This window comes from Pleuronectes platessa, chromosome 16 (genome assembly GCF_947347685.1).
Source record: "Pleuronectes platessa chromosome 16, fPlePla1.1, whole genome shotgun sequence".
Lineage (NCBI taxonomy): Eukaryota > Metazoa > Chordata > Actinopteri > Pleuronectiformes > Pleuronectidae > Pleuronectes > Pleuronectes platessa.
This window is the reverse complement of record NC_070641.1, coordinates 18,881,088-18,906,869: the sequence shown is the minus strand read 5'-3', so window position 1 is coordinate 18,906,869 and position 25,782 is coordinate 18,881,088. Positions and strand designations below refer to the sequence as shown.

The following is a 25,782-nucleotide window of genomic DNA, read 5'->3' as shown; positions in this document are numbered from 1 at the left end:
TCATGATTAATCCATAGAAACCTGTGATTAATTTGATTAAAAATTTTAATCATTTCACAGCCCTAGTTATATATTATTATCAAAACATTATTTCTTGACTTACAAATAGTTAACGATGAAGGTTAAATAATGGTAGCTTTTTATGTTAATTGAGTCATGTTATTTATTTATGCAGGCCAGGGTATATGTCATCTTTTAATGTCTCTCCTTTTTTATTCAAAGCTAGGGTGGTATTACTACTTGATAAAATGAATTGCTTAAGTTTTTGTGAAAGTTTTATAATTGTTTTAAAATTGAAATAGTTAAATTGATCTCTGATTTGTATGCATTTTGATCTCTTAGTCATGTAATGTGCGCAGAGAATATGATCAGAATGTCTGTCTTGACCACCGCAGCAACCATATTTAACATGTATTTGAACACTGTCTCCTCTCTTTTTAAGAATTAGTAAAGTGGAACTGGGAAATGTTCTCATCATTGGACGCACACTCATTCATCACAGTTGATAAAGCTGTCCAGATCAAGCGAAGCACTTGGAAAAGGCCTCAGGGCCCTTCTGGACATATTTGATGACCAGGAAATGTAAGTAGGAGATTAATGAATGGTTCCCCCTACGTTCATACATACTATATTTGGTTAACGATACTTTAATATACAGGTGTTTAAGCAAGCAACAGAATATTTTTTTTTTTACACTTCGTGCTGTGACTGAACATTCTGAACATTATCCTTACCTTTCCTGTGGAATATGATGGTTAGTAATATCAGAAAAAATATGTTGCCCAGGTTTACAATTGGGAAAACCATGGTTCATGTAGTTGTTAAATATCTTCGCATCAAACACCAATGCTGTTGTCTTTATAAAAATTGCTCTTGAAAACAAATAAACACAAGTTGTGCATAAATGAAAGACTGATTTAATTTTCAGTCCATGTGATATTTTTTATTTTTATTATTTTGTATCTTTCAGACAACTGACGTGCTTGCACAAAGAAAGGCAACATATCTCAGAAGTCTGACTTTCTTTATGAGGGAGGACAACTCTCTGAAGACATGTCTGGTAAGACAACTTTGGTTTATGCCATTAAGGTTGTTTTAATGTTTGACTGCTTGGCCATTATAAATATACAACGGGCCAGTAAATCTCTGGTTAGGGAGCAAACAGACTAATTTGATAGCAATTTGTCATAAAACAAATCCATATTTTTATCTTTAAATTTAAAAAGATCGTTCCCTGAAAATTGAAAGTTCACTGATTATTTACTCACCACTGTGCTGATGGAGGGGTGGGTGAAGTGTTTGAGTCAACAGACACACAGATTCGACTTGAAATGTCATTTACACCATATTTTCAGCCTAAAAGTCTGCTTGCAGAAGTAGCGATGCTTACACAGACTCCATACGCCTATCGGGTGCGAGAGCTTGTGTGCAGATTTGAATACGGCAATAGAGGAAGATATCAGAGCACATGTAGTCGAAAAAGTTTTATGGGGCTTACAGATACTTGGATGACACCATAGCAGCAGTAATGAGGAACCTTACATTTTTTTTCAGTTTTTTTGCCAGTTACTTCAATTGTAATGGATTTGCCTGCAACGCTGTTTACCCCTGAAACACCAAACGTTTTTTGTAGATGCAAACACGTCACGCATCCCTCTATCATAGTGGTGTATAAATAATAAATAATTTTTCCTTTGGTGGATCTATCACTTTTAAGAACTAAAATCATTGGTCCACTAGTGAGCAAGATCAGTATACCTTGGAAGCTGGAAACAGCAAAGTATCTGAATTGTGAGAACACATCAAGAAAATAAAGGGCAAATTTGGCACAAATTTGTACTTAGACCTATTAATGGGGGGGATGAAAACTTTAAAGAATAAAATAATATTTATTTTAGTCTCAACTTGGACTACCCCATAGAATTGCACACTTGAGTCCTTTCATGAACTTTGGTACGGAGCGCTCAGGCTCTAAAGAACAGTTTATTGTGGTAGCCAGCCATGAAAACACACGCACACACCCATATATTCTTGTCAGTGTGTTTTAACCATCCTATCTGTATTCAGTGTTTCTTCTCTGCTGGAATTGTTTCTCAAAAAAGTTAAAACACAAATGGTAGGTATGAAGTAATGATCCTTTGCTAAAAGAGATGGTTAACCGAAACAGAAAATGACACTGTCGAATGTTGAGGTGTCTGGACACTTCGATGACAACACAGGAGCAGTATGGAGGCATGTAATGTTAAAAAATATATAATTCTGGACTCTGGACACTTTATCCACCCCTCTATCAGCATAGTTGTGAGTAGATAATGACTGAATCTTCATTTTTCTGCGAACTATCACTTTAAGTTGTAATGTGTTGTTCTGTTACATATACAGTTTGACTTGCATTTTCATAGGCTTTGTTTTGATAAGAATTGTGCGATGGAACCATTGGTTAACAGTGTCACTCAAAATGTCTGCTGTTACTATTGCAATGTTGACTATGTTGGCAGTTAATTTATTGATTTTATAATTGTTTGTACCAAATGTTTACCAATTGTTCATAATAGATCATGTTTGAAGAATTATGCTGTCTTTTATTATCGAATTGTCACAACAAATGTCTAATCCTTTTAAAAGTAAGGCAAAAGAGTAAATCATTTGTTTAAGTACCCTCAACTTATGGGCAGTAAAGTTGAATTAATACAACATTTTAAGTTTAAACTCTAGTTCTCTCAACTAAAACTATGTAGTGCCATCGACTTATGTTTTCAATTTATAAGAAGACACACAAGCCAGTTTAGCATATTTAATATTTTAATTTCTTTTAACTTAGATATATGAGTAGACCTGAATAGTGATGTTAGGCTAGACCAACTTAAAATAGCACTTTGGGCAAACTTAATAGTTCAAGTTAACAACTAATGGGCCCTAACTTTGAGTGAACTCAAAAAAGCGTTGCAGCTGGTTGTTTTACTTTTTTAAGTTAGCTCAACTTTTCTTTTTTTACAGTGCAAAGCCTCACCCCATAGAAGTGATATAAAGTGCTGGACTCTGTTGGTTTGACAGGGGTAGTCCGACGAGCTCTGTGTGTGAGTTAGACTTATCTATGATTGACATCACACCCTCTCCCTGAGCATTATGAATACATAACTATCCGTCATGGTGGACCATTGTATTTTCTCTCTTTTCCGTGGCTACGGTATTTGCATTGATCCTACAGCAGCAACCGCTCTGTCTATCCATTCATTTTCCCTGATTTATAAAAAGCTTATTTGTATTTTTACCTAATCCAAACATATCACGTGTCACCTTCAATCTGAAAGGTCCACCTGTGCATTGTGCAGCTGTCCACACTCATTAACCTTTGTTAGTCAAAGACAGATAATCAGTAACCGTCATCGGTGGGGGGGCGGGTAGGGGGGGGGGGGCTTAAACACTAAACCAGTGACAAAAGGTTGAACAACTTGATGGACAAGATGGGGAAGGTGATTATTGCTTGGATATTTGTCACTGTGGCTCACTTTTCCTTCAGCTCCCGAACCCACAGGTAAGGAAAAATAAAGTCCATTGAAATGTTTGTGTTAACTGTGTAAATTGAAGGAAATATTTATGTAATTATTGGGTTCATCTCCTTTTAGAGAGGACATGAACGGGTACATTTATGCTGACAAGATTTAGTTATTCGTAACAATGCAATCCTTTTTTAGTTATGTTTTCTGCGATTTAGTTCTTTGGGTCTCTGTAAAAAGTCTGCACACTGGTCTTACTCGAATGTAATTTACTGTGAAGACATGTTTAACACGATACAGTTTCACAACGTTTTAAGTAGATGGTGATATTTGAACACTGACCAGTTTTGAACACTGACCAGAGGCAACATAAGGGCCTATCTGAACATCATTTTGGGTGTAATTTATCTTCTAGCCAACTAGCTTAAAAAGATGACCTTTTTTCAGTGTAATTGGAAATCTAAATATATCAGCAAAAGATGTAAATACTAATAAAATGTTAAGAGAAGAACAATGTCCTGTCACGTAGTAAGGAGGAGAACAAGTCAAAGTCCATTGATCTCTTGAGGAGAGAAGAGACGCGAGGACTGACAGTTATTCTGGTTTTCACGCACTTTCCCACTTCTTTGGCTGAACAGCTTTGCAGTCTTGGTGCCGTTGGTTAGATTGATTCCAACGAAACATCTGAAATCACAAAATCACACAGAAAGAAAAAAATGAAATGGGTAGGAAAAATCATTAAATATTCAGTTAATATATATTCTATGCTGGATTTCTAAACATATTTTTGGCATGTTTGTTGTGGTTTAAAATGTTGTTTGGTGGTTTTCCCAGTTTGCTGTTACTGTTGTTGGGCTAGTCAGGAGATAAAAGCATAACGTTCAATTTATTGCAGTAATGCTTTGTGGAATCAAAAGGTATAAAAAAAACTATAAAAGCAGTTACGTCAATCATTCAAATTTATATATATAAACCACACAGGAACTGCAATAAAGAAAAGTCAATTTCATTTTTATGAACAACGCTGACTATAAAATACTTATTGCACATAAACCAGGTAGGATGATCAAGTTCTTACTTCAAGTTCTGCAATAAAGGTCCAGCACACAAACAACAAAGAGTTAATATATATTCTATGGTGGATTACTAAACATATTTTTGGCATGTTTGTTGTGGTTTAAATGTTGTTTGGTAGTTTTCCCAGTTTGCTGTTACTGTTGTTGGGCTAGTCAGGAGATAAAAGCATAACGTTCAATTTATTGCAGTAATGCTTTGTGGAATCAAAAGGTATAAAAAAAACTATAAAAGCAGTTACGTCAATCATTCAAATTTATATATATAAACTACACAGGAACTGCAATAAAGAAAAGTCAATTTCATTTTTATGAACAACGCTGACTATAAAATACTTATTGCACATAAACCAGGTAGGATGATCAAGTTCTTACTTCAAGTTCTGCAATAAAGGTCCAGCACACAAACAACAAAGAGTTAATATATATTCTATGGTGGATTACTAAACATATTTTTGGCATGTTTGTTGTGGTTTAAAATGTTGTTTGGTAGTTTTCCCAGTTTGCTGTTACTGTTGTTGGGCTAGTTATGAGATAAAAGGAGAACGTTCATTTTATTGCAGTAATGCTTTGTTGAATCACAAGGTATACAAAAACTATAAAAGCAGTTACGTCAATCATTAAAATGTATATATATAAACCACACAGGAACTGCAATAAAGAAAAGTCCGTTTCATTTTTATGAACAATACTGACTGTTACGTCCCCTGGTGGCTCGGAGTGGAACATAACATAAATGCAACAGGTCTGGAGAAGTGAGGTAGCAATCACACAGAAACCATTACACGATAAAAGGCAAAGAAACAGGGAACAACAAGGACTCTCAGTGGCACCAAAGAAAAGAACACAATAAAAACCACCCCCCCTTTACAGGTGCTTAGCCCCCAAAAGTACAGCGGGTGGTGCTCACTCTAACCTGGGGTATTAACAAGAAGTAAACCTACGTGTGTGTTATATGTAGACCCCGGAGTATCTTACCTGTCCTTGTTGTCCCTGTGCGCACAACAAACAAACATTAACAAAGACAAAGACAAAACAAAAGTAGGCGGCTAACAACTCAAATAATAAAGGTAAAACTAAATCACTGAACCAGCAAACACCTAAGCTAAGCCAAACAAAACAAACAGAGCTCTGCCACAGCTCAACCCAAAAAGCCTCCTCTCTCGCTAACAAAAAACAAAGGCCTATTTAAAGGGGAAGGGGTGATTGTAGATCTGGACCAGGTGTGGTGATTGTATTATTGGCACCAGCTGAGATGAGCGGCCATGATGCTTCTTCCTCTGGCCACTTCAGACGCGTCCTGCCCGAGAGCTCCCCCTTCCGGTCCCTGCAGGCATCACCAGTCACCCAGGAGGAGAAGACAAAACAGAACACAATACATGTACACATACAGGACATAAAGAACACGGTTCGTAACACTGACTATAAAATATTCACTGCACATAAACCAGGTGCAGAAATGCAGGTATGCCTACCACAACAATGAAATCCAAAACTTCATTAAAGTAATTAGCTGTGCATTCATTAGCCTACATAAATTAACAAATTAACATGCATAGTGGATCACAATATACGCTTTTAAATTTGTGAAATTAGCTCCTCTGTTTTAAGTGCTTTATAAACATTATTCTAAGCCAAACTATCGGTTTGGCAAGTGTAGAGAAGCCTCCGACACTGGATAGGTGGGAAGTTGGCAGGGAGCCCCTTCTCTTTGAAGAACTGCAGGACAGATTTGGATTCCACCATTGTTTAGTAACTGCAAACAATAGCATTGGTTTAATTAAGGTCTCAACAATGTTTTTACAAGGACATCCCAACAACGTTGACGATAACAGTGTGGCCGGAAACGCAGATTGGTCACCTCGCGATGACACTTGACATTGTAGGGCCGTCGTCTCTACATTGTGCTGTTGGCCAGTGGACAATGTAGACATGGGGGTCATATACGATTCATACACAAATAATATTACGCTAATTATTAAACTAGTCTCTGCTCAGACATAGGCCTCTTACTTGTAGCTGTTCCAAAGTTCATTCATGCGCGAGCTGTGTGTTCCGGGAAGACAAGTGGATTGTGTGCATAGCCTCGAGATAATCAATCAGCTGATTTCGGGCGGTGGCAGCCGGGCTTTTAAAGTCCCATGCAGGCCTCTCCATTGTCCTTTGTCTGGCTTCAATCAAAACAGTCAGATAGTCTCGCATAGCAGGGATCTGCAATGAGGAAATTTAGGTTTAAAAATGTTCCCCAGCAAAGGACAACCTTCAGAATTGAGGGGACTCACACAGTTTAACCTGTATTGCTCATCGCTCCTCTGCTCCTCAGTCCCCTAAAGAACGTGAAGATATAGACGATGGCCTCAGAGAGCAGCGCACAGCCAAAACGTGTCCTGGTGACCGGTGCATCTGGGCTGATCGGCAAAGCCATCGAGCATGTGGTGCTTAATGAAGGTGGAAAACTTGAGGGAGAAGAGTGGTTCTTCATCTCTACTAAGGATGGAGATCTAAGGTAAGTTGCTTCTTAAATAGAATCCCATAGGAACTGATTTGGTTCAATAGAATAATTATTATTCCCTGTTTTGTTGATGGAGGTCGATAGAGGCTTTGCAGGGATCCATGTTAGAGCCTTCAGTCAAACTACCTGCTCCTTTTAGATGTAGTAAAGTAAAGTTATTGTTAAAAACATTTCTTTTTTACCAGTATTTGATCCCCTGTTAAAGAGTCTTGCGCCAATATGACATCTCGCCTATGGCTCCAACATTGCCGGGCTGGCCCCACTAACGTGCGCAGTTCTCCAACCTTTAATTCCAGGTTGTAGCCAGACTGTAAATAGTTGTGGTGTTTAATCTGTGTAAATCTGAACAGGGATGTTGGAGAGACCAAGGCTATATTTGAGAAGCATCGACCCACTCATGTCATCCACCTTGCTGCAAAAGTGGGAGGACTCTTTTTACACTTGAGGGAGAACCTTCAGTTTCTGGTGAGATAATGTTGAAGTAGCATACAACGACTAATCCCATTCATCCAAAAGTGCAAAGTGTTGCAGCAGAGTCTACTTTAACCTTACTGTAAAAATGTGGTCTATGGAAAATATCGACATTATCTTTTTATAACTGTGATGGTTAGTCACTGACAGTCTGACACCTTCACAGAGAGAAAACGTCAAGATCGATGACAATGTGCTGCACACAGCCCATGAGATGGATGTCACCAAGGTTGTGTCTTGCCTGTCAAATTGCATCTTCCCTGACAAAATTACATATCCCATCGACGAGACCATGGTGAGCTTCTTTAGGGCGCGTTATTCGCCCAATGTTGTCGTGATTCTCTCAAAGACACCAAACCCTGACCGGACTTATTAGGATGAATAAAACCTGTGTAACTTGATCTTTACTGTGATGCTCTACTCTTCAAGGTTCACGAGGGGCCACCTCATCAGTCCAACTATGGATACGCGTATGCTAAAAGAATGATCGACATTCGAAACAGGTAAGCAGTATAAACAGGGGTGAGTTCTGGAAATGCATTTTACTGGAGATTCTTTTGTTGCTTTCATTTATCCTGTGGTTTAGCAGGATAAGCTGAAGAAGGCCGACTGCACTATTCAAATTGTCTCATTGTATGTAATACAATGAGCTGCAGGTGCACATATACCACTAACTGTTCTCTTTTCAGTCCAGTTCACTACCTGACCCAATGTCTGTTCTGAAGTTGAGAGCTTCAACTGAACTTAATCTGATCCTTTGTGTGTGTGTGTGTGTGTGTGTGTGTGTGTGTATGTGTGTGTGCGTGTGTGTGTGTGTGTGTATGTGTGTGTGTATGTGTGTGTGCGTGTGTGTGTGTGTGTGTTGACAGGGCATACTCCCAGCAGCATGGACGCTGTTTCACATCGGTTATCCCGACCAACGTGTTCGGGCCCCATGACAACTTCACTGCAGAAAATGGCCACGTGCTGTCAGCCGTCATTGGCAAGACATACAAAGCCAAACGTGAGAAACTCGCTCGCACTGATCCGTCAATGATTCCCACACACAGACTACAAGCAGCTAAAGAGTGGGTTTTCTCCTCTGTCTCTCACAGTGGATGGAACTCAGGTGAACATGTGTGGCTCTGGAAAGGCGGTTAGGCAGTTCATCTATTCTCTGGTAAAGTATCCGAGGGCTGGAACCTGTGTGTGACTGAACAGTACATGTCTTTCACGGCAACTTAGAAAATCTTGTAACACAATGAACACACTTCAACATATTGAATAAGAAAGTTCCATTGTTTGTGTTTATTCTCAGGACATGGCTCGTGTAATAATTTGGGTCATGAGAGAATATACAGAGGTCGAGCCTATTATCATCTCTGGTGAGTACAGCGCTGCGCTCACCCTTCATATGCGTAATGTGCACATTGTAAATATCTTGTGTGATACAACACAAGTAGGAATTTAGTTATTAATTCGAAACATAGAGGTGTGACACACTTTGTGCTCTGTTCATTCATTTTTAACTGTTGTTTAATTTCAGTGGGGGCGGAAGAGGAGATCTCCATCAAAGAGGCCGTCGAGATGGTGGCAGAGTGTTTGGACTTCAAAGGCAAAATAGAGGTATCTTTCAAACATTAACATCCAGCGATTCGGCTCCATCTGTCCCTATTGGCTGGCGTCATTATGACGTATGACTCGATGACTGAAATTATTTGCGAATGAACAAAACATGTGTTGCTGTGGAACTAAGTGGAGCCAGACTATACTGCAGCCTGTTAAGATCAAAACAGCCTCAATGACCATCTGGGTTCCCCTTGACTCTTCCCATCAGTACGACAACACCATGTCCGACGGCCAATTGAAGAAAACGGCCAGCATCGCCAAGCTGAGAGGCTACCTTCCTGACTTCGCCTTCACGCCCGTTAAAGAAGGTCAGAGTCCATTGTGCTGTGCATCTTAACGATGAAATTGATATGTAATATTCATGCATTCTACTTAATGCTAAGTGTTGTGTGGCAGCAGGACAAATCCATCAGCACATGTTGATTTGTGTAAACTTTATGTATTCAAGTGAAGGTAACCTGTCCTTGTTTCTGTCTTTCCAGCCATAAAGATGACCTGCGACTGGTTCGTGGAAAACTACGACACTGCTAAAAAATGAATGTATACACGTTTCATAATAATAATAATTATTCATAATTTCTTAATCAATGATTTGGATTTTCAATTTTGTAGGTTTTCTTTTTGGATTCATATGAAAACTGGGGGTGGGTGATGTAATCTATGTAACCTTAAGGTCATTGTAACCCTGTTCTGAGCAATAAAGAAAAACTTTTTTTTAAATGCTGTTGTTTGTGTTTAATGTTGAAGAAACTATAAGTATCAGAACACAGATAAGTAGTAAAATGATGTGCAGTTCAAACATAACAGACATTAACAGACATTGTTGTTGTTGTTTGGTGCAATGCAGATAAAACTGAATGATATCAAAAGTATTTCAGTTACAAAATTAGTTTTTTTGTAACGATGATTACACAATGAAGGAATGGATGACCGTGGAATTGGATGGAAGATTCTCCTATATGGACTAGGAAAGAATCGTGATGCAGATCCAGCTCAGTGGCAGACCAGGAATTTGTTTTGAATTTGTTTAACATTGTGAAATATTCATGGATCTTGATGAAAAACATCAGGCACATTTAGGGAACTTATATCTATGAGTGTGTTACAATTTGGGGCACCTTGATTGAATTTAAAATGTTATTACAGATTTAGTGTAGCAACCGTTAAACATGAAGGATTTTGGGGTATTGTATAAATATTCATCCACAACGGTTTGCTGATATATGTAAAAATATGTCTCACTTTCTTCACTTTTCTTTGCTGCTGTCTTTCTGTGTTCTGAAAAGAGACGGCCATGACCCATTGGTCTGTACTGTGGGCGGAGCTGTATGCCCTGACGCCAGTTCAAGTGGCGTGGGCTATTTGCATATTTCCTAAATATTTAGCTTTACATTAACATTTAACATTTAGATATGACATATACATTTATATTTCTTATTTTTTTTAACATTTACATTTAGATGTAACATTTATATTTAGATGAAACATTTATATTCATATTTAACACTTAGATATAATACTTAGATTTATATTTAACATTCCACATTTACATTTATATCTTTATATATGTATTTAAAATTAAACATTAATCATTTAGATGTAGTATTTACATTCATATTTAACATTTAACATTTACATTAAGACATAACAATTCCATTTAGATTCAGCCTTAAAATTTGTAATTAATATTTCGCTTTAACATTTAACATTTAATAATTAGATTTAACATTTAGATTTAGATTGAATATTTAGGTTTAACATTTAATGTTTACATATTGATATAACATTGAACATTCAACTTATATATAACATGAATTTCTGTAAATTTGCTAAACATGAGGAAAGTGAGCTTAATATTTGGAATATATCAGCAAAAACAGTGTTTATTCATATTTACATTTGGAACCCCATAGAAAGAAGCTCCAGATATGGTCAAGTTAGGCAATAGCAGGCAATTTTACTTGTAAAGGGCAAGTTTAAAGGTTCCTCCTCACGTTTGGCAGCTGCTGCCTTAAAAACACAAGTCCTGTTTCTTCTTCATTTGTATTCGCAGGAATTTGTTAGATATTTACATGAAACCTTCTCCATCAAGTCTCAGTTTTACAAGACAAATGGACAGTGAGCGCGTGCATGCCGTCTCCTGAGGTGCTTCACTATTTGTATCCCAGGTAAATACAACAGATTGGTGCATTTGATTCCACTGAGCTCATATACTTTACTCTTATATTACACCCCCCCCCCCCCCCCCCCCCAACTCAGCATGCTACGACACATAACTGTTTTTTTAGCTTAACATTTTAAGTTTGTTATTTGGTTTGACAAAATCAGTTCGGAGACTATAGACTGAAGTTCCTTTCCGTCCAGGGGGAATACCTTAGTTTTGTTTAACAAAACATAACGTAACGTATCACAACATAATACAACACAAATAAAATATGACACATCCTAACACAATTAAAAAATGACAGAATACTAAACAACACAAAATAACTTAACATTACGCTAACATAACATGACAGGACATATAAACATGTGCACAACACAACATATCATAATATGACACTAAGATAAGGCAATATAAGGTAAAGCAACATGACAAACTGCCACTATTAGCTCTGTGTCGGTATTCGATCATTTCATCTTCAGTCCTTTTTGAGTTGCACAGATTGCAGTGCAGTGAGCACTCTCCCCTTCTCACGTCTTGACAGGAGCTTTGTTAAACTTAAAGATTTTCCATCGCAAGAAAGTGAATTTGCATTGTTTTTTGCATTGGTGCCAAACCTTGTAAAAACAGCTTTTGGCTGCAGTGCAAATTTCTGAAAGCTACATGGGAGGTAGCTTTAACAGTCACAAGTGCTGTTTGACTGAGAGCGACCTGCCATGATGAACTGCTGCACCTGCATACTTCTCTTAGGTATGTTTATTCATGTTTTCTATAAAGAGGCAAGATAATTAATATTGACCTTATTTTCCAGTTTGATTGGTATCTGACTAAACAGGATCTGAACTTTGTTTAAGATTATAACCCACTAGCGATTGTAATATTTGTGTTGTGCGACTCTTTACCATGGTGACGGAAAAAGTAAGTGAACCTTTGTATTTGATAAGAACCTCAAACAAGCAATAAGCCAAAACAAGATCAGCTGCAGATCCGACCTGTAACTTTGGACCATAGCTCCTGCAGAACTGCTTCAGCTCAGCCTTACTTTTGGGACATCTGGTGTCAAAATGTCTCTTGAGCTCGTCCCACAGCGTCTCGGCTTCAAAAATACTGATTTTCATTGTTTTCATTGTCCTGCTGCATTAACCTCTGTTGAGCTCCAGCAGTGAGAGAGCCCCCCTGACTCTGTCCAGTAAGATACACTGGTAAACTTGAGAACAAATGTATCCCTCAATGATGAAGTTTGCTCCATTTTCTTGAGTTGAGTGACTTTTATTTGCTCATTTGACTTGACTGCAGGTTTTCTACACTCTGACTCCAGTAGAGTTTAGTTGATGCCCGGGATTCACATTGTTTTTTCCACCAACATACACTATCAATGTTTGAATACCTTATTCAATATGAATAAGAACCATGTTATTAATTAGTTATTATTTACATTTTTTATTAAATTGATATGACAATACAGCATATTTAGAAAGATTGATAGAGAAATACTGGTAATTCCAAAAATCTAAATATTCTTAATCTTTTCTCACCTACGTAGTTAATCAAATATTATCATTTGGTGTAATAAATATAAATGATGACACTAAATTAAACCACAGAACACTTGTAGACAGACACATCCACTAAGATACAAACCAGCTTCACAATCCTCTGAATCAGTTTGATCTGCACCTGGATTCAGATTAACATCCAAAGTGAAAGGACAATCACGACCTATCAAAATCAGTTTTAGTACATTTAATACACAAAGTGATGTTATAATGTGCAATGTGCTCTGATAATTAATATTGACCTTATTTTCCAGTTTGATTGGTATCTGACTAAACAGGATCTGAACTTTGTTTAAGATTATAACCCACTAGCGATTGTAATATTTGTGTTGTGCGACTCTTTACCATGGTGACGGAAAAAGTAAGTGAGCCTTTGTATTTGATAAGAACCTCAAACAAGCAATAAGCCAAAACAAGATCAGCTGCAGATCCGACCTGTAACTTTGGACCATAGCTCCTGCAGAACTGCTTCAGCTCAGCCTTACTTTTGGGACGTCTGGTGTCAAAATGTCTCTTGAGCTCGTCCCACAGCGTCTCGGCTTCAAAAATACTGATTTTCATTGTTTTCATTGTCCTGCTGCATTAACCTCTGTTGAGCTCCAGCAGTGAGAGAGCCCCCCTGACTCTGTCCAGTAAGATACACTGGTAAACTTGAGAACAAATGTATCCCTCAATGATGAAGTTTGCTCCATTTTCTTGTGTTGAGTGACTTTTATTTGCTCATTTGACTTGACTGCAGGTTTTCTACACTCTGACTCCGGTAGAGTTTAGTTGATGCCGGGGATTCACATTGTTTTTCCCACCAACATACACTGTGTATGATTGAATACCATTTTCAATATGGATAAGAACCATGTAATTAATGAGTTATTATTTAAATGTTTTATTAAAATTGAAGTGACAATACAGCATATTGAGAAAGATTCATAGAGAAATACTGGTAATTCCTAAAATTTTCTTAATCTTTTCTCGCCTATGTCGTTGATCAAATACAATCATTTTTTGTAATAAATATAAATTATTACACTAAATCAAACCACAGACCACTTGTATGTTCTGTTGGACACATCCACTAAGAGACAAACCAGCTTCACAATCCTCTGAATCAGTTTGATCTGCACCTGGATTCAAAATCAGTTTTAGTACATTTAAAAAAAAGTATGCTGTTCTCTTGTGTATAAATGGGTTCATACATTTTTCATCTATTGATTTTCCTTTGGTAGATTACAAGACAGACATTCTTCTGGTTAATAGTAAGACGTGGACATATGCAAATGCTTCATGTATTTGATGTATGTTGAGAAGTTCCCTTTTTGAAACCGCTGACATTACTTGGCAGAAACACTTGTTTCCTCTTTGTGCTTCACAGGTTCACTCCTCCCCCTCACCCACTGCGTCTTTCCATCTGGTATGGCTGATATTTAAATTGTAAACATCAGAGTCTGGCTATGGTTGAAATGTTTGTGTTGGTTCTTTTTTAACACTCACATTTTTCACCTTCTGCTGTTTCTCTTCAGGTTCTTGTGACGGATACGAGAACATAACTGACCCATGGCGCAATCTGTTATTTAGATCAAACTCCTTCACTGGCTACCCAAAAAACGATGCACTGCTTCTCAATAAGTGGTGGCGCTTCACAGGGATTGGTGGAGACAGAATCATTACTTCATGCGCCAGTAGGCCTGCTGGTGGGACCGCTTATCCTGCTCATGTTTATTTTGCACATCCAACAACTGAATCTGAAACTCCAACACGAGGGACTTCATATGCCAACGCTGGAAGCTGCAATAATTATCCTAACACCTTGAATGTGGTGCTCTGTCCTGGAGGATTCTACATCTACAAACCAGAAACTCACACATATGGCAATTTAGCATATACAACCCGTAAGAAATTATTACTCTTGGATACTCTTTGCTTGATATTGACCCATGTGATGCTAACAACTTTTTGAAACTTACACTTTAGTAGCACTTAAATGGCACTTACTTATAGCACTTTGTAGTTCTGCTATATTTTGTAGAAATTGTACTTTCTTGATTGTTGTCGTCCTGGGTTTTTACCCTCGGGGTTGAATGCACTTATTGTAAGTCGCTTTGGATAAAAGCGTCAGCTAAATGAAATGTAATGTAACGTAATGTAACTGCTGTTAACGAGACCTACTTGTCACCATGAATATAATTTGTGTGTTTGTTTGTGTGTCTGCGTGCGTGTGTGTTGACTCTTTTTAGATCACTATGAGTGTAGCTCAGACTCCTGCGGACCGCTTACTAACTGCGTTTCTGGGGGGGGTTGTTCTTGCATACCCGGGTATGAAATTCCTCCCACACACCTACCCACTGGAGATTCGTACGGTTGTGTTGGTAAGTGCATTTGATTAAATTATTACTGGAGGGCATGCACTACACTTCCCGTCTGGAACTCCTGTCTGAAACATCTCTCAACAGACATAGATGAGTGTTTGAAGACTGCGGCCATTTGTGGTCCTTCCTCCACTTGTACCAACAACCAAGGATCATACGGCTGTACCTGTGTGAAAGGATACACTGCCACAAATACAACATTACCACCTGGAACATCCAACGAATGCATAGGTACGAAACTCTCTACACCGCCTATCTCAATGAGGGCGTCTTTCTCTTGAGCTGCTGTGCCATCGCTGTCTTTTTTTCTTTATAGATATCGACGAGTGCCTTGAAAAGCCCTGTGGAGACCAGGGGACCTGTACAAACCAACCAGCAACCTTTGTGTGTAAATGCAATAAAGGCTACAAAGTTGTACTCACGGCAAATCCAATTTGCCAAGGTATGTTCACAGCACTGTTACACTTAACCGTGTATTAGAGAACAATTAATAAAACAACAATCACCAGGCAAATTTGACCTTGTTGACTGGACAGAGTCGCCAATTAGAAACAGTTTTATAACTATTGATCATTGAGTCTTTTCTGTATAATACTTGAACTTAGATTCCCATCTGCTCAACACTTAGGCCCATTTTCCACTGGTCAAATAACCATTGCAATGCTTTGGTTTTGGGATAAATCCACATCATAGATGTGACCCTTGTCCCAACTGTGTTAACTGTTCCCTCCTCAGATATTGATGAATGTTTCAACTCAACCATCTGTGGCCCTGATTCTATTTGCACCAACGAACCTGGCACTCATCAATGCAAGTGTCAAACGGGCTATCAACCTACGGAACCAGAGCTCGAGCCCAACCAGATCAACATCTGTATCGGTATTTGGAGCAGCTGGAAAAACTGCAAAATCCAGTGTCAACTTTTTCTTGGTCGTAAGACATGTCGAGAGTCGTACGTGAAATTGTGTCTTTGATTGATTGTATGATTTGTCATTGGCAGATGTTGACGAGTGTGTCCAATTCAATGGCATCTGTGGTCCTTATTCCAACTGCTCAAACAACATCGGCTCGTATCTCTGTTTCTGCTTCTCTGGTTTTCGGCTGGAAATCAAACCCAGTGAAATAGCCAGCAAATCTAACCCATGCACAGGTGTGTATGTGCGCACACTCTAGACCTATTCGACTTATGATTTTAGTATCATAGGCATTACTTTCATGTGTGTGTGTTTTCTTTCTCTACAGATATAGATGAGTGCAGTGAGACACCAGGAATATGTGGAAAACAAACTACATGCACCAATGTCCCCGGGACCTTCTTTTGCTCTTGTCCAGAGGGATTCTACCCATCAACAGGAATAGTGTGGACACTGGGTATTTCATATTGTAAAAGTAAGCTTACGATGCAATCGGTTGAAACTGTAGCAACACACTGACATGTCCTGATGTGTAGAAGAACCCATTTTTCATTTTTCATTTTCTCCTGCACCGACTCAACAGGTATTCAGCGGATCCTAGATGAGATAGACGTCCAAGAGGTAAATATGACGGCAAAGTGGCATCTTCATAGCAATAACTAGTTTCGCTTTTCCGCGAAAACACGTGTGTAAGAACAAACAGTCTTTAATTAATTCCAAGAAAACTTGAAAATCTGTATTACGAGTCTGGCAGAATCCAATCTAGGGGTCATTGCTTGTGGATAGATCAGAGATACCATTAGTGTGACTAACTACTCTTTACATTCACAAAGAAATAGTTTGGATAGTGGTCCTTTTGTGTTATTATCAGTCAGTACGGTGGATTTAAGTTTAAAGTTAAAGTCATGCACCAGACAAACATGCTCTAAAACCATCACACTTGTAACACTACTAGGCAGAGCTGAAAATGTTTGGTTATTATGTTGTTATATGCACAATTGTTATCAAAATTCAGTCATTGTGATTACTGTACATGAACTGTGACACTTTTCGTATTGGCTGCAGGGTGAGACCCCAGAGAGAGCTTTTCTTGGCAATATGGATCAACAGCTGAAAAACTATACAGGCATGGTCATACCAGGACCGGTAAGTGGATAACTCAGCGTTGTTTCCTCTGTAGAAACCTTGAAAAAGACGAGATTGTAAGTTTAAATTGGTTTCATCAAAGATATAATATTTACGATTTCTTTTTAAAAATGTCTTCAAACGACCAAACGTATAATGATAATGTTCTTACATCATCCAAAATCTTTCAACAATGTTCAAACCAAGAGAAAACCACAATTTGTTTTAAGGTGATCATGGGACGTTTAACTTCAGATCCTTTTAATTGCATCATGTCCGTTTTATCTGTGACTTTGGTCATCTCTGCAGGAAAAACACTTCCACTGTTGGTATTGGTCACTTGTAATCGATCATTATCATTCTGAGCAGTTTCCTGCATTAACTAGGGTTGGGGTTAGGGTTAGGGTTAGGGTTAGTGAATTAGCAATGGTGAATTACGTCGGCATCAAAAAAGGAACTTATGGGTAATTTTCCGAGACACTGTGTTCTCTCCCATCTCTAAGGCAGAGTGCATGTGGGTGTTGTGTTTGGGGAAGTGCAAGCTTAGCTAAGGTCCAAGGCTTCACTCCCTAGACGCCACAGATATGGGACGGCGTGAGCAGGAAATAATGTCTCCACAATTAGAAAATACATTGGATTGTTTAGGAACTAGCAGTCCCATAGACTAAATTATCTGTAGGGGTTTACAGGAAAGCAGACTTAAGAATATGAGAGGACATCACGGACACTTTTGTTATTGTTTTGATCGAGAGACCTCATGCGCCAAATTTACATATTGCATGTTTAAGATAAGGTCCTGATCAAACCAGTTTCCTGAAGAGCTTGGTTCTCGTAAGATAAACCCGACATTGATTAAACTCCAGTTTAAGTTTAGCTGATGTTGTGTGGATCAATCAATCAATCAAATTTAATTTGTATGGCCCATATTCACAAATAACAATTCGTCTCATAGGGCTTTAACAAGGTGTGACATCCTCTGCCCTTAACCCTCAACAAGAGTAAAACTACAAAAAAAAAACTTTTAACAGGTTAAAAAGAATATAGAAACCTCAGATAGAGCCACACGTGAGGATCCCTCTACCGGGACGGACAGAAGTGCAATAGATGTCAAGTGTAAAGAAGAACATCATCAAGATTGGATACTGGATGCGGATGACACTGCATTAACCTTATTCTCCCCCTCTCTCTTGTGCTCCCTCTGCAGACTGTGGCAAACAGCTTCACAGCATCTATGGTACAACAAATAATGTCTTTTACGTTTTTTATACTAATTTCCGATCGCAACATCAGCCGGCTGAGTAATTTCTCACAAATATTTGACTTGTTAAAGGAAGTGGTAGGTGGTGGATCAAATGCCAGGTCATTCAGGATGAGCAGTGCCGGCGATGGGGATACCGGTAGTATGATGCTGGAAATCTCAGACCGCTTAGTGTCCGGGATGGTGGTCCCAGGTCAGAACCAATCCAAGACGAACGTGAGGAGTTCAACTCTGGGTAAGATCCACTCTTCTGACCTGACTGCCGGCCTTTACAGTATGTCTATCAGGAGGATTTCAGTTCAAGCTGTTGTAACATAAATGTGTGTGTTAGATTTAAGTCTTGAAACTATTGGACCCGGGAACAGCATAGGGGAGAACTCTCTTCTCTCTGCTAATGGAAACACCATGCAGATCGACCTGGAAGGTCTCGCCAAAAACAACAATGGTGAGTGAACGTGCACAATTAAAAAGGCTGGGGACAATGAACTGGTTTACCTACACCAGTAATGTTGCAGCCACGGACTCTACATGTTAGGTAGAAGCATTATGAAAAAATGACAATAAGCTGATTGACATTTGCCCCGCCTTTTCAATGTCCGTGCTTACTTATAGTAAAAAGTCCTGTTGACTTGATTTAGCTGTAACAGGAAATAAACAGACTGGAGCTTCGGTGTCACACATCACCCTGATTCACCCTATGTGTTTAGGACAGCTTACTTTTTAAAATTCACTCTCACAATGTAGAATAATTTACAACGGGGGGGGGGTGTGTAAGTGTTGATATGTCGCGTGTGTATGAATTCCCAGATTCTGCAGCAGTTGCCTTCATGACGCTACAGGGGATGGAGAGTCTCCTCAGTCATCAATACTTTCCAACAGAAAACAGGACAGAGATGTACTCTGACGTCATCACTGCCATCCTGCCCTTGATGAACAACACCAACCTCACGCAGCCCGTCAATTTCACCATCTTTCACAAGAAGGTGCTCTCCGGCTCAGAAATTGTTGTGAATCCATAACTTTAGCATATCAAAATCCAATATGGAGAAATGTCTGTTTGTTCCGGCAGGGAGTGCTTGAGTCTGGTTTGGTGACCTGTGTGTACTGGAAGGACAAAACACAGGAGAGGAGGTCTGTACAGTGGTCAGTGGACGGCTGTGTGGTGGCATACACAAACGAAAACTACACAGTGTGCAGCTGCACCCATCTCTCCACATTTGCCCTGATCCTGCAGATCGCGGAGGTATTTTATCGTTTAGTGTGTGAATGTGTATTAGTGAAAATGGACTCCCACACCCAATATCACTCTCGTCACATCATATGTTGTCCTGTGCGCCGTGTGTTTTCAGCCTCCACCAGAGGATGACTTCTTAGAGTGGCTGAACCGGGTGTGTGTGATTGTCGGACTGTTCTTCTTTGCGCTCGCCATTCTCACCTTCCTGCTGTGCAGCTGGAACCCCAAGATCAACAACACCGCCCGTCTTCACCTCTGCCTCAACCTCGCCTTATCTCATCTCCTGCTGCTGTGGAACGACGAATACGTTGACCGGGAGGTACAGTAAGATCCAGAAGCAGATTGATACCACTGCGAAGGAAGCTGTGTTTGCTTGGTTGTAAATTTGTCAGTGGAATTACACAAAAAGAACTGAACCGATGCGTCCATGGGCCGGGGATGAACCTATACAGCACAATATTAGCACACATCCACAAAAGGGCGGGTTAGAGGGCTAAGAGGTGCAGATCCAGCATTTGGACATGAACCTACAAACAAACAAACACACAGGGGTGAAACATGGCCTCCTTGGTGAAGGTAACAAACCGTTTCCAGAAGAATTTATTAATTGTTCCGTGTTTCCACAGCTGGCCTGCACTGTCATGGCCGGCCTGCTCCACTTCTTAATTGTGGCGAGTTTCGTGTGGATGTTGCTGGAGGCACTGCAGCTCTACCTGCTGGTCATGAGGCTCTCTAAGGTGCAGGTCATCCAGAGTGATGGCCTCCCCAGGCCTCTTCTCTACCTGGTCGGCTACGGTGTCCCCTTTGTCATTGTGGGTACTTCTGCACTCGTGTATTCTGATGGATATGGTGCGACTAAGGCCAAGGTGTGAGTAGCATGAACAGTGATGCACACGTTGGTCGACTGTGAGCTTGTGATTAGGGTTTTGTATTTTAAAATGGATCGTGTGTTGTGTGTTGTGCAGGTGCTGGCTGTCGCAGGAACGCAGCTTCAACTGGGCTTTGACAGGGCCGGTGATCACCGTCATTTTTGTGAGTCCACTATCTATGCGTTTTAATACAAGCAGCTGCAGTGAAGGATCATCGGGCCTCGTCAAAACTCATCTCACTCTTTTCCCCCTGTTAGTTAAACGGCGTCTTGTTCTGTGCTACTTTGTGGAGTCTAAGACCGACCCTGGCCAACATGAAGAGTGACGTCTCTCAGTCTAAAGACACACGGTGAATATTCATTCTGTTCATGTGCAATACAATCACACACATACTTTTCATACCGTTCTTGTTTTTACACTGTTGGTATTAGTTTTATGTTCCATTCATATTTTTCATATTTCCGTAACCTTTTGTATATTTCCTTTTTTTTCTTACTGATGCCTATTTCTGACTCTTGCTGTAATATTGCAAATTTCCCCATTGTGGGACTAATAGAGTATTATCTTATCTTATCTTATCTTATCTGTTCTTTTCTTGTCTTATCAAGGTATTGCCTATACTGTACCAAAAGGGTAGTATCAGAGAGTAGACATATTATATATCTAAGCGTATCTTAAATTGTGACCATAATCCACGATCAGCTGCCACCACGATACATCACCAGTCATCAAAAGTGACTCTTCAAAGTAATACATAGTCGGAGCAGTTGCCAACCGCCCTGCACTCAACTTTGTATTTGTTTTGTTCGCAGATTGATTGTGTTCAAGATCCTGTCCCAGTTTGTCATCCTGGGCTGCACCTGGATTCTGGGCCTGTACCAGGCGAATCTTTTCTTTCAGGTCCTCTTCATACTCCTTAACTCCCAGCAGGGCACCTTCCTCTTCATCGTCCACTGCCTGCTCAACAAGGAGGTAACATCACTCTCTCTGTTCTTGTCAACCTGACATCTGACATGTTTCATACGATGCCACCACTGACAATGACAGCAATCCGAACAGCCTGCCTTCCTTTCACTTGCACGAGCACAAGACTCTGAACAGATTGTATTTCCTTGTTTTTTTTCTATAGGTGAGAGAGGAATACATAAAATGGCTGACTTGTTCTTTCAACAAGCCCAGAGAAGGAGGATCTGTGGTGAGCTTCATTCTGTTTGACGTCCACTATACAAAAAGTCTCATCGTTAAACTATCATTTGTACGATGTTGCATGGAGGTCACCTGTATGTTAATGATGTATAAATGATATATTTCAACAGAAAGATGCTCCTTCAGTGTCCGAGGACTTCGACAAGGCTGAAGAATAAAGAGGCTATTGGAGATTTAACAGGTTTGGCACAAGGAAGATGGAAGACAGAGAAGACAAATGCAAACCTGACGTGTTTATGTGTTGGTTATCTGATGATTAACCTAAAACCTGCCGCAACTGTAGTGACGTTATTATTATTGGAATTATCATCCAGCTTTTAGGACCTTCTTATTAAACTGCGACTAGAATATCAAACATGCAGTTATATACTCGTGAAGTAGGGTTCTGAATAAATGGTCTGGAGTTCTTCACCGTCTCATTTGAATTGGATTTACATGAGAGCTGGAGCGCTGGGATGTAAATGACAGAGAATACACTTGTGATTCCTGTAACTTGAATTTGTTTTGCAAATTTTGACGCACTTCAGTCTTTACATCATATTTACATCTCACACTTACTCATAACACACACAAACACATATTGAAGGTATAGACTGGTGTTGGAGTTTCCGCCGACTTTAACTTCTTTATGTATCACGTGTCTCCATCAGACAAACTACGAATGTATGTAATACTGAACCAAATCTGCCATTTTATCATTTTCAACAATATTGTGCAGTCCCCATTTTGGCAGAGGGCCACGTCCCTTATTAATATTTATTTCCTCGGAATAAAAATCAGTTTACTCTCAAACTTCTTTATGAATTATAACTCTGTAAAGAATAACGAATCCCACTGAGTTTCAGCAGCCTCGTGTCTGATCTCTAAAGAAGTACATCATTAACAGAACAGGGCTGAGCTCAAAATGTGTGAGTCAAATCCCAAACGTGACACATTTACTGATATTGGTGCAGTTCTCCCTGACGACCACTAGATGACAGCAACTGCATAGTTTTCTGGTTTCTGCGACAGCTTTGGGTTCTGGTGTAAAATCTGAACAGCTCTTATTGGCTGTGTAAAACCACCAGCACATCATTTGGATAAATATCAAATCAGTGCATTTAAAGTTGGTATCCATTACATTTGACCTTGGTTACCAGTGACTATATTTCATTATATATTATATATTTTTAGCATGCAGATGTGTATTCAAAGATATGTGAACATAATCATATGTGTGCATAGATGTATGTCATTGTATAAGAGGAATAAGTGCATTAAAATAAACCCACACACATCTATGTATAAAAAATAAATACTTGATGTGCAATATCTGAGGAGATCAGCTTGAACCTTGGGTACTGTATGTAGTCGGGCTGTTCTCATTCAGTTTTCATTGGAGAGACTATGAATAGTCATCCACTAGAATTTGTATGATTATGAGCCAGGAAGCTGGAGACATGTAACCTGGGCACTGCTGGCTGCTCTCTCAGTTAAAAAAACAACAAAACCTTAATTTTATTCTAAAGGGGGAAATTTCATTTAAATCTGGAAATGTGCATTTTATTTTAATACACTTGTGTGGGATCTTTAGTTTATTAGTGTTTTGCAATTACTTTGATCAGATTTCTGTGGTTGCTATGTGTGCTTCCCCGACTGTTACTCACACATGTGATCCCAATCCCCCGCGTGTACCGCATGTATCCACACGCTCGTGCACCCACCAGGGGGCGCCTTTCATGAGACTATGTTCCTGTAGTCGTCTCGTGATCCTGCCCTCAGCTCTGTCCAGGCAGGAGGCCTCTGGTGTAACAGCCTCACTCTCTTCACAAACAAAGTCATTTAGTGTAGCAATCCACTTAATAAAAATGATGACAAACGTACAAATCAACTTTCTCATATGTTACTGGAATATACTGCAGCATATAAAGCAGTTGGCACCCAGCTAATTCAACACGTGAACTAATGAGAGATGGACGACTGTGCCTCAAAAAGTGACCTGACAGCACTTATACCATGTCATTACTATGTCGTCATCACAAACATTAGTCTTTAATTCTGTGTTTCACTGAATTTAGTTTTCCCTCGATAGAAAACGCAGTTTCCTGTGTTTACTGTGGTTGTGTTAGCACCGCTGCTAATTCCACCAGGATGAGGTTCAGGCTTCATACATAAGCAATGCTTGTATTCCCTCAGTGTTTGCCAAATGATCTCAGAGCATCTCTAACAACCTACACACCAGCAAATTAGTTCCATAAATCAAGAATGTGTGCTTCTCTGGCGAGCTGGAGCCGGAGAGGCAATAATGATAATGGTTTGGGAGCGGAGTTGTGTATGCAAACATTGTCGAGACAGATAGTCAAGACTGAAAAAATGTGAGAGCCACTCGTGCCCACCCGGCTCTGACATGGTGTCCAAGCTACAGCTGCCTACGACGGAGGGAGGGAGAGAGAGAGAGGAAGAAGGAGAGAGAGAACAGTGCTCAGGGTTAGCTTCGGTGTTTCTTCCTCTCTCTCCTCCCGTTGCTCCTCTTCTCAATACTACCACTTGGTTACCATGGAAACACACTTGCAGCGCCTGAGTCGTGAGGCCAGACGGCCGAGATGCCGTGTGTCTGGTAAACAGTCCTTGTGATGCCGGGCGCAAATTTGTTGGACACACGTCGGAGTTTGTCAAATTGTGTTGACATCAGATAAAGGTCGTGGGTGCCGGGGAGGTGCGAGGACCCCGGGAAGGAGCTGAGACGACAGCCGCGACTACTTGAAACTTTTTTTTGCTGTGCAAGTCGGGGAACATTAGTGAGATAACCCAGGCAACTGACTGCGGTCACGGCCCAACCTGATTATCTACGCACGTAAAGGGAAAAGACAGAGAATCTATAGGCATTATTAAACATAATTACCCATAATTATGTGTCAAACTGGTGAAATTTGATGGTATATCGCACGTCACAGTAGAGCGGTGATATTCTTACCCGTTATCATCATTATCATCAGAGGTGAAGACTTGTTCATTGTGCCCATTGTCTATACGAGGAGGCCTACAGTTAATTCAAGCTCTCCTGAGACTCCGAAGGAAAAGCAGTACAGCTAATGTGTCTACTAATGATTGCGTATGAAGATAGTTTGATGTCATACGTGAACCATTATCCACTTTGAGAGAATCAGTGCAAAAACCTTTGGTTCACTGTAACATGCACAGCTGAGCTGCCTTTTCAACCATTGGAATTATGTTAATTAAGAGTAGGTGGGTGCATGAGCCATCTCTCATATGCCAACTGCAATTACAGGCAATAGACTGATGTGAATTGCACTGATTATTATACTGATGCTCGAAAACCTGCAGAAGGTCTCATAGTGATCTGATGCTCTGTCTGTACAGTGTGTCTCCCCCTGTGAGGCCCAGGAACGCCTGCATGGATCAGGACAGTGCCACCGTAGAGGTGTTGAACTTTAAAATGGAGAAAACACTTGACATCAACGCATTTCCTGAGGAAAAATATAAAAAAAAGAAGCAAAGAGTGAATTAATACAGGTTTCTCTTTTCCACCATTTCTGTAAGAGAGAGGCGATTGAAATCTGCTGCTCTGGAGAATGCATACCTCCACCCTGTCCCCTTAAACTCAATCAAGCTTCACCAAATTACACAAACTCAGAGATATCTGTTCCCTAAATGGGCCTGAGCTTTCTCCATCAAGATCCATCAACTTTTCTTTGAGAAAATGGGGAAAATGTCCAATCCGCACCAAAGTGACTGGTTCTTCTCTGACTCACCGGGTGTCCTGGCCATCTGTTCCAGTTTTTTTTTGTAATCGTGCTTAAAAAGATACAAACCAACCAACAAACAAAGAAAAATAACCTCCTGAATGGACATAAGGTTGTTTTGTTTTTCTTGATGACAACCTGTCTTTTCATCATAGTAATGGTTAGCCTCACAAGTGGAATCCAACATGA

The 25,782-nt window shown here is 39.7% G+C and overlaps 2 protein-coding genes across 2 annotated transcripts; both read left to right on the top strand.

The window, feature by feature from the left end:
* The first annotated feature begins 3,447 nt into the window (after positions 1-3,447).
* On the top strand, positions 3,448-9,798 carry LOC128458814 (GDP-L-fucose synthase). The gene is made up of 11 exons (XM_053443808.1): positions 3,448-3,535; positions 6,894-7,076; positions 7,433-7,547; positions 7,720-7,848; positions 7,983-8,056; positions 8,423-8,556; positions 8,648-8,712; positions 8,851-8,917; positions 9,079-9,158; positions 9,370-9,469; positions 9,644-9,798. Exons 2-11 carry the CDS (start codon positions 6,922-6,924, stop codon positions 9,697-9,699), a joined length of 975 nt encoding a protein of 324 aa, XP_053299783.1. The 5' UTR covers positions 3,448-3,535; positions 6,894-6,921; the 3' UTR covers positions 9,700-9,798.
* Positions 9,799-12,044: 2,246 nt separating this feature from the next.
* Positions 12,045-22,008, top strand: LOC128459114 (adhesion G protein-coupled receptor E1). The gene is made up of 21 exons (XM_053444220.1): positions 12,045-12,075; positions 14,399-14,767; positions 15,113-15,244; positions 15,329-15,475; positions 15,980-16,123; positions 16,245-16,394; positions 16,487-16,633; positions 16,742-16,779; positions 17,224-17,304; positions 18,488-18,517; positions 18,614-18,776; positions 18,873-18,986; positions 19,349-19,545; positions 19,623-19,784; positions 19,891-20,094; positions 20,402-20,643; positions 20,741-20,807; positions 20,902-20,993; positions 21,457-21,616; positions 21,774-21,839; positions 21,961-22,008. The coding sequence occupies exons 1-21, from the start codon at positions 12,045-12,047 to the stop codon at positions 22,006-22,008; spliced, it is 2,784 nt and encodes a 927-aa protein (XP_053300195.1).
* The last annotated feature ends 3,774 nt before the right edge of the window (positions 22,009-25,782 follow it).

Bases quoted from the DNA above. Each gene is read 5' to 3' on its own strand.
- LOC128458814 (XM_053443808.1), top strand. From the start codon at position 6,922: ATGGCCTCAGAGAGCAGCGCACAGCCAAAACGTGTCCTGGTGACCGGT. The intron at 7,077-7,432 runs GTAAGTTGCTTC...AAATCTGAACAG, and splicing joins ACTAAGGATGGAGATCTAAG to GGATGTTGGAGAGACCAAGG. The intron at 8,557-8,647 runs GTGAGAAACTCG...TGTCTCTCACAG, and splicing joins CAAGACATACAAAGCCAAAC to TGGATGGAACTCAGGTGAAC.
- LOC128459114 (XM_053444220.1), top strand. From the start codon at position 12,045: ATGAACTGCTGCACCTGCATACTTCTCTTAG. The intron at 15,245-15,328 runs GTAAGTGCATTT...ATCTCTCAACAG, and splicing joins AGATTCGTACGGTTGTGTTG to ACATAGATGAGTGTTTGAAG. The intron at 16,395-16,486 runs GTGTGTATGTGC...CTTTCTCTACAG, and splicing joins CAAATCTAACCCATGCACAG to ATATAGATGAGTGCAGTGAG.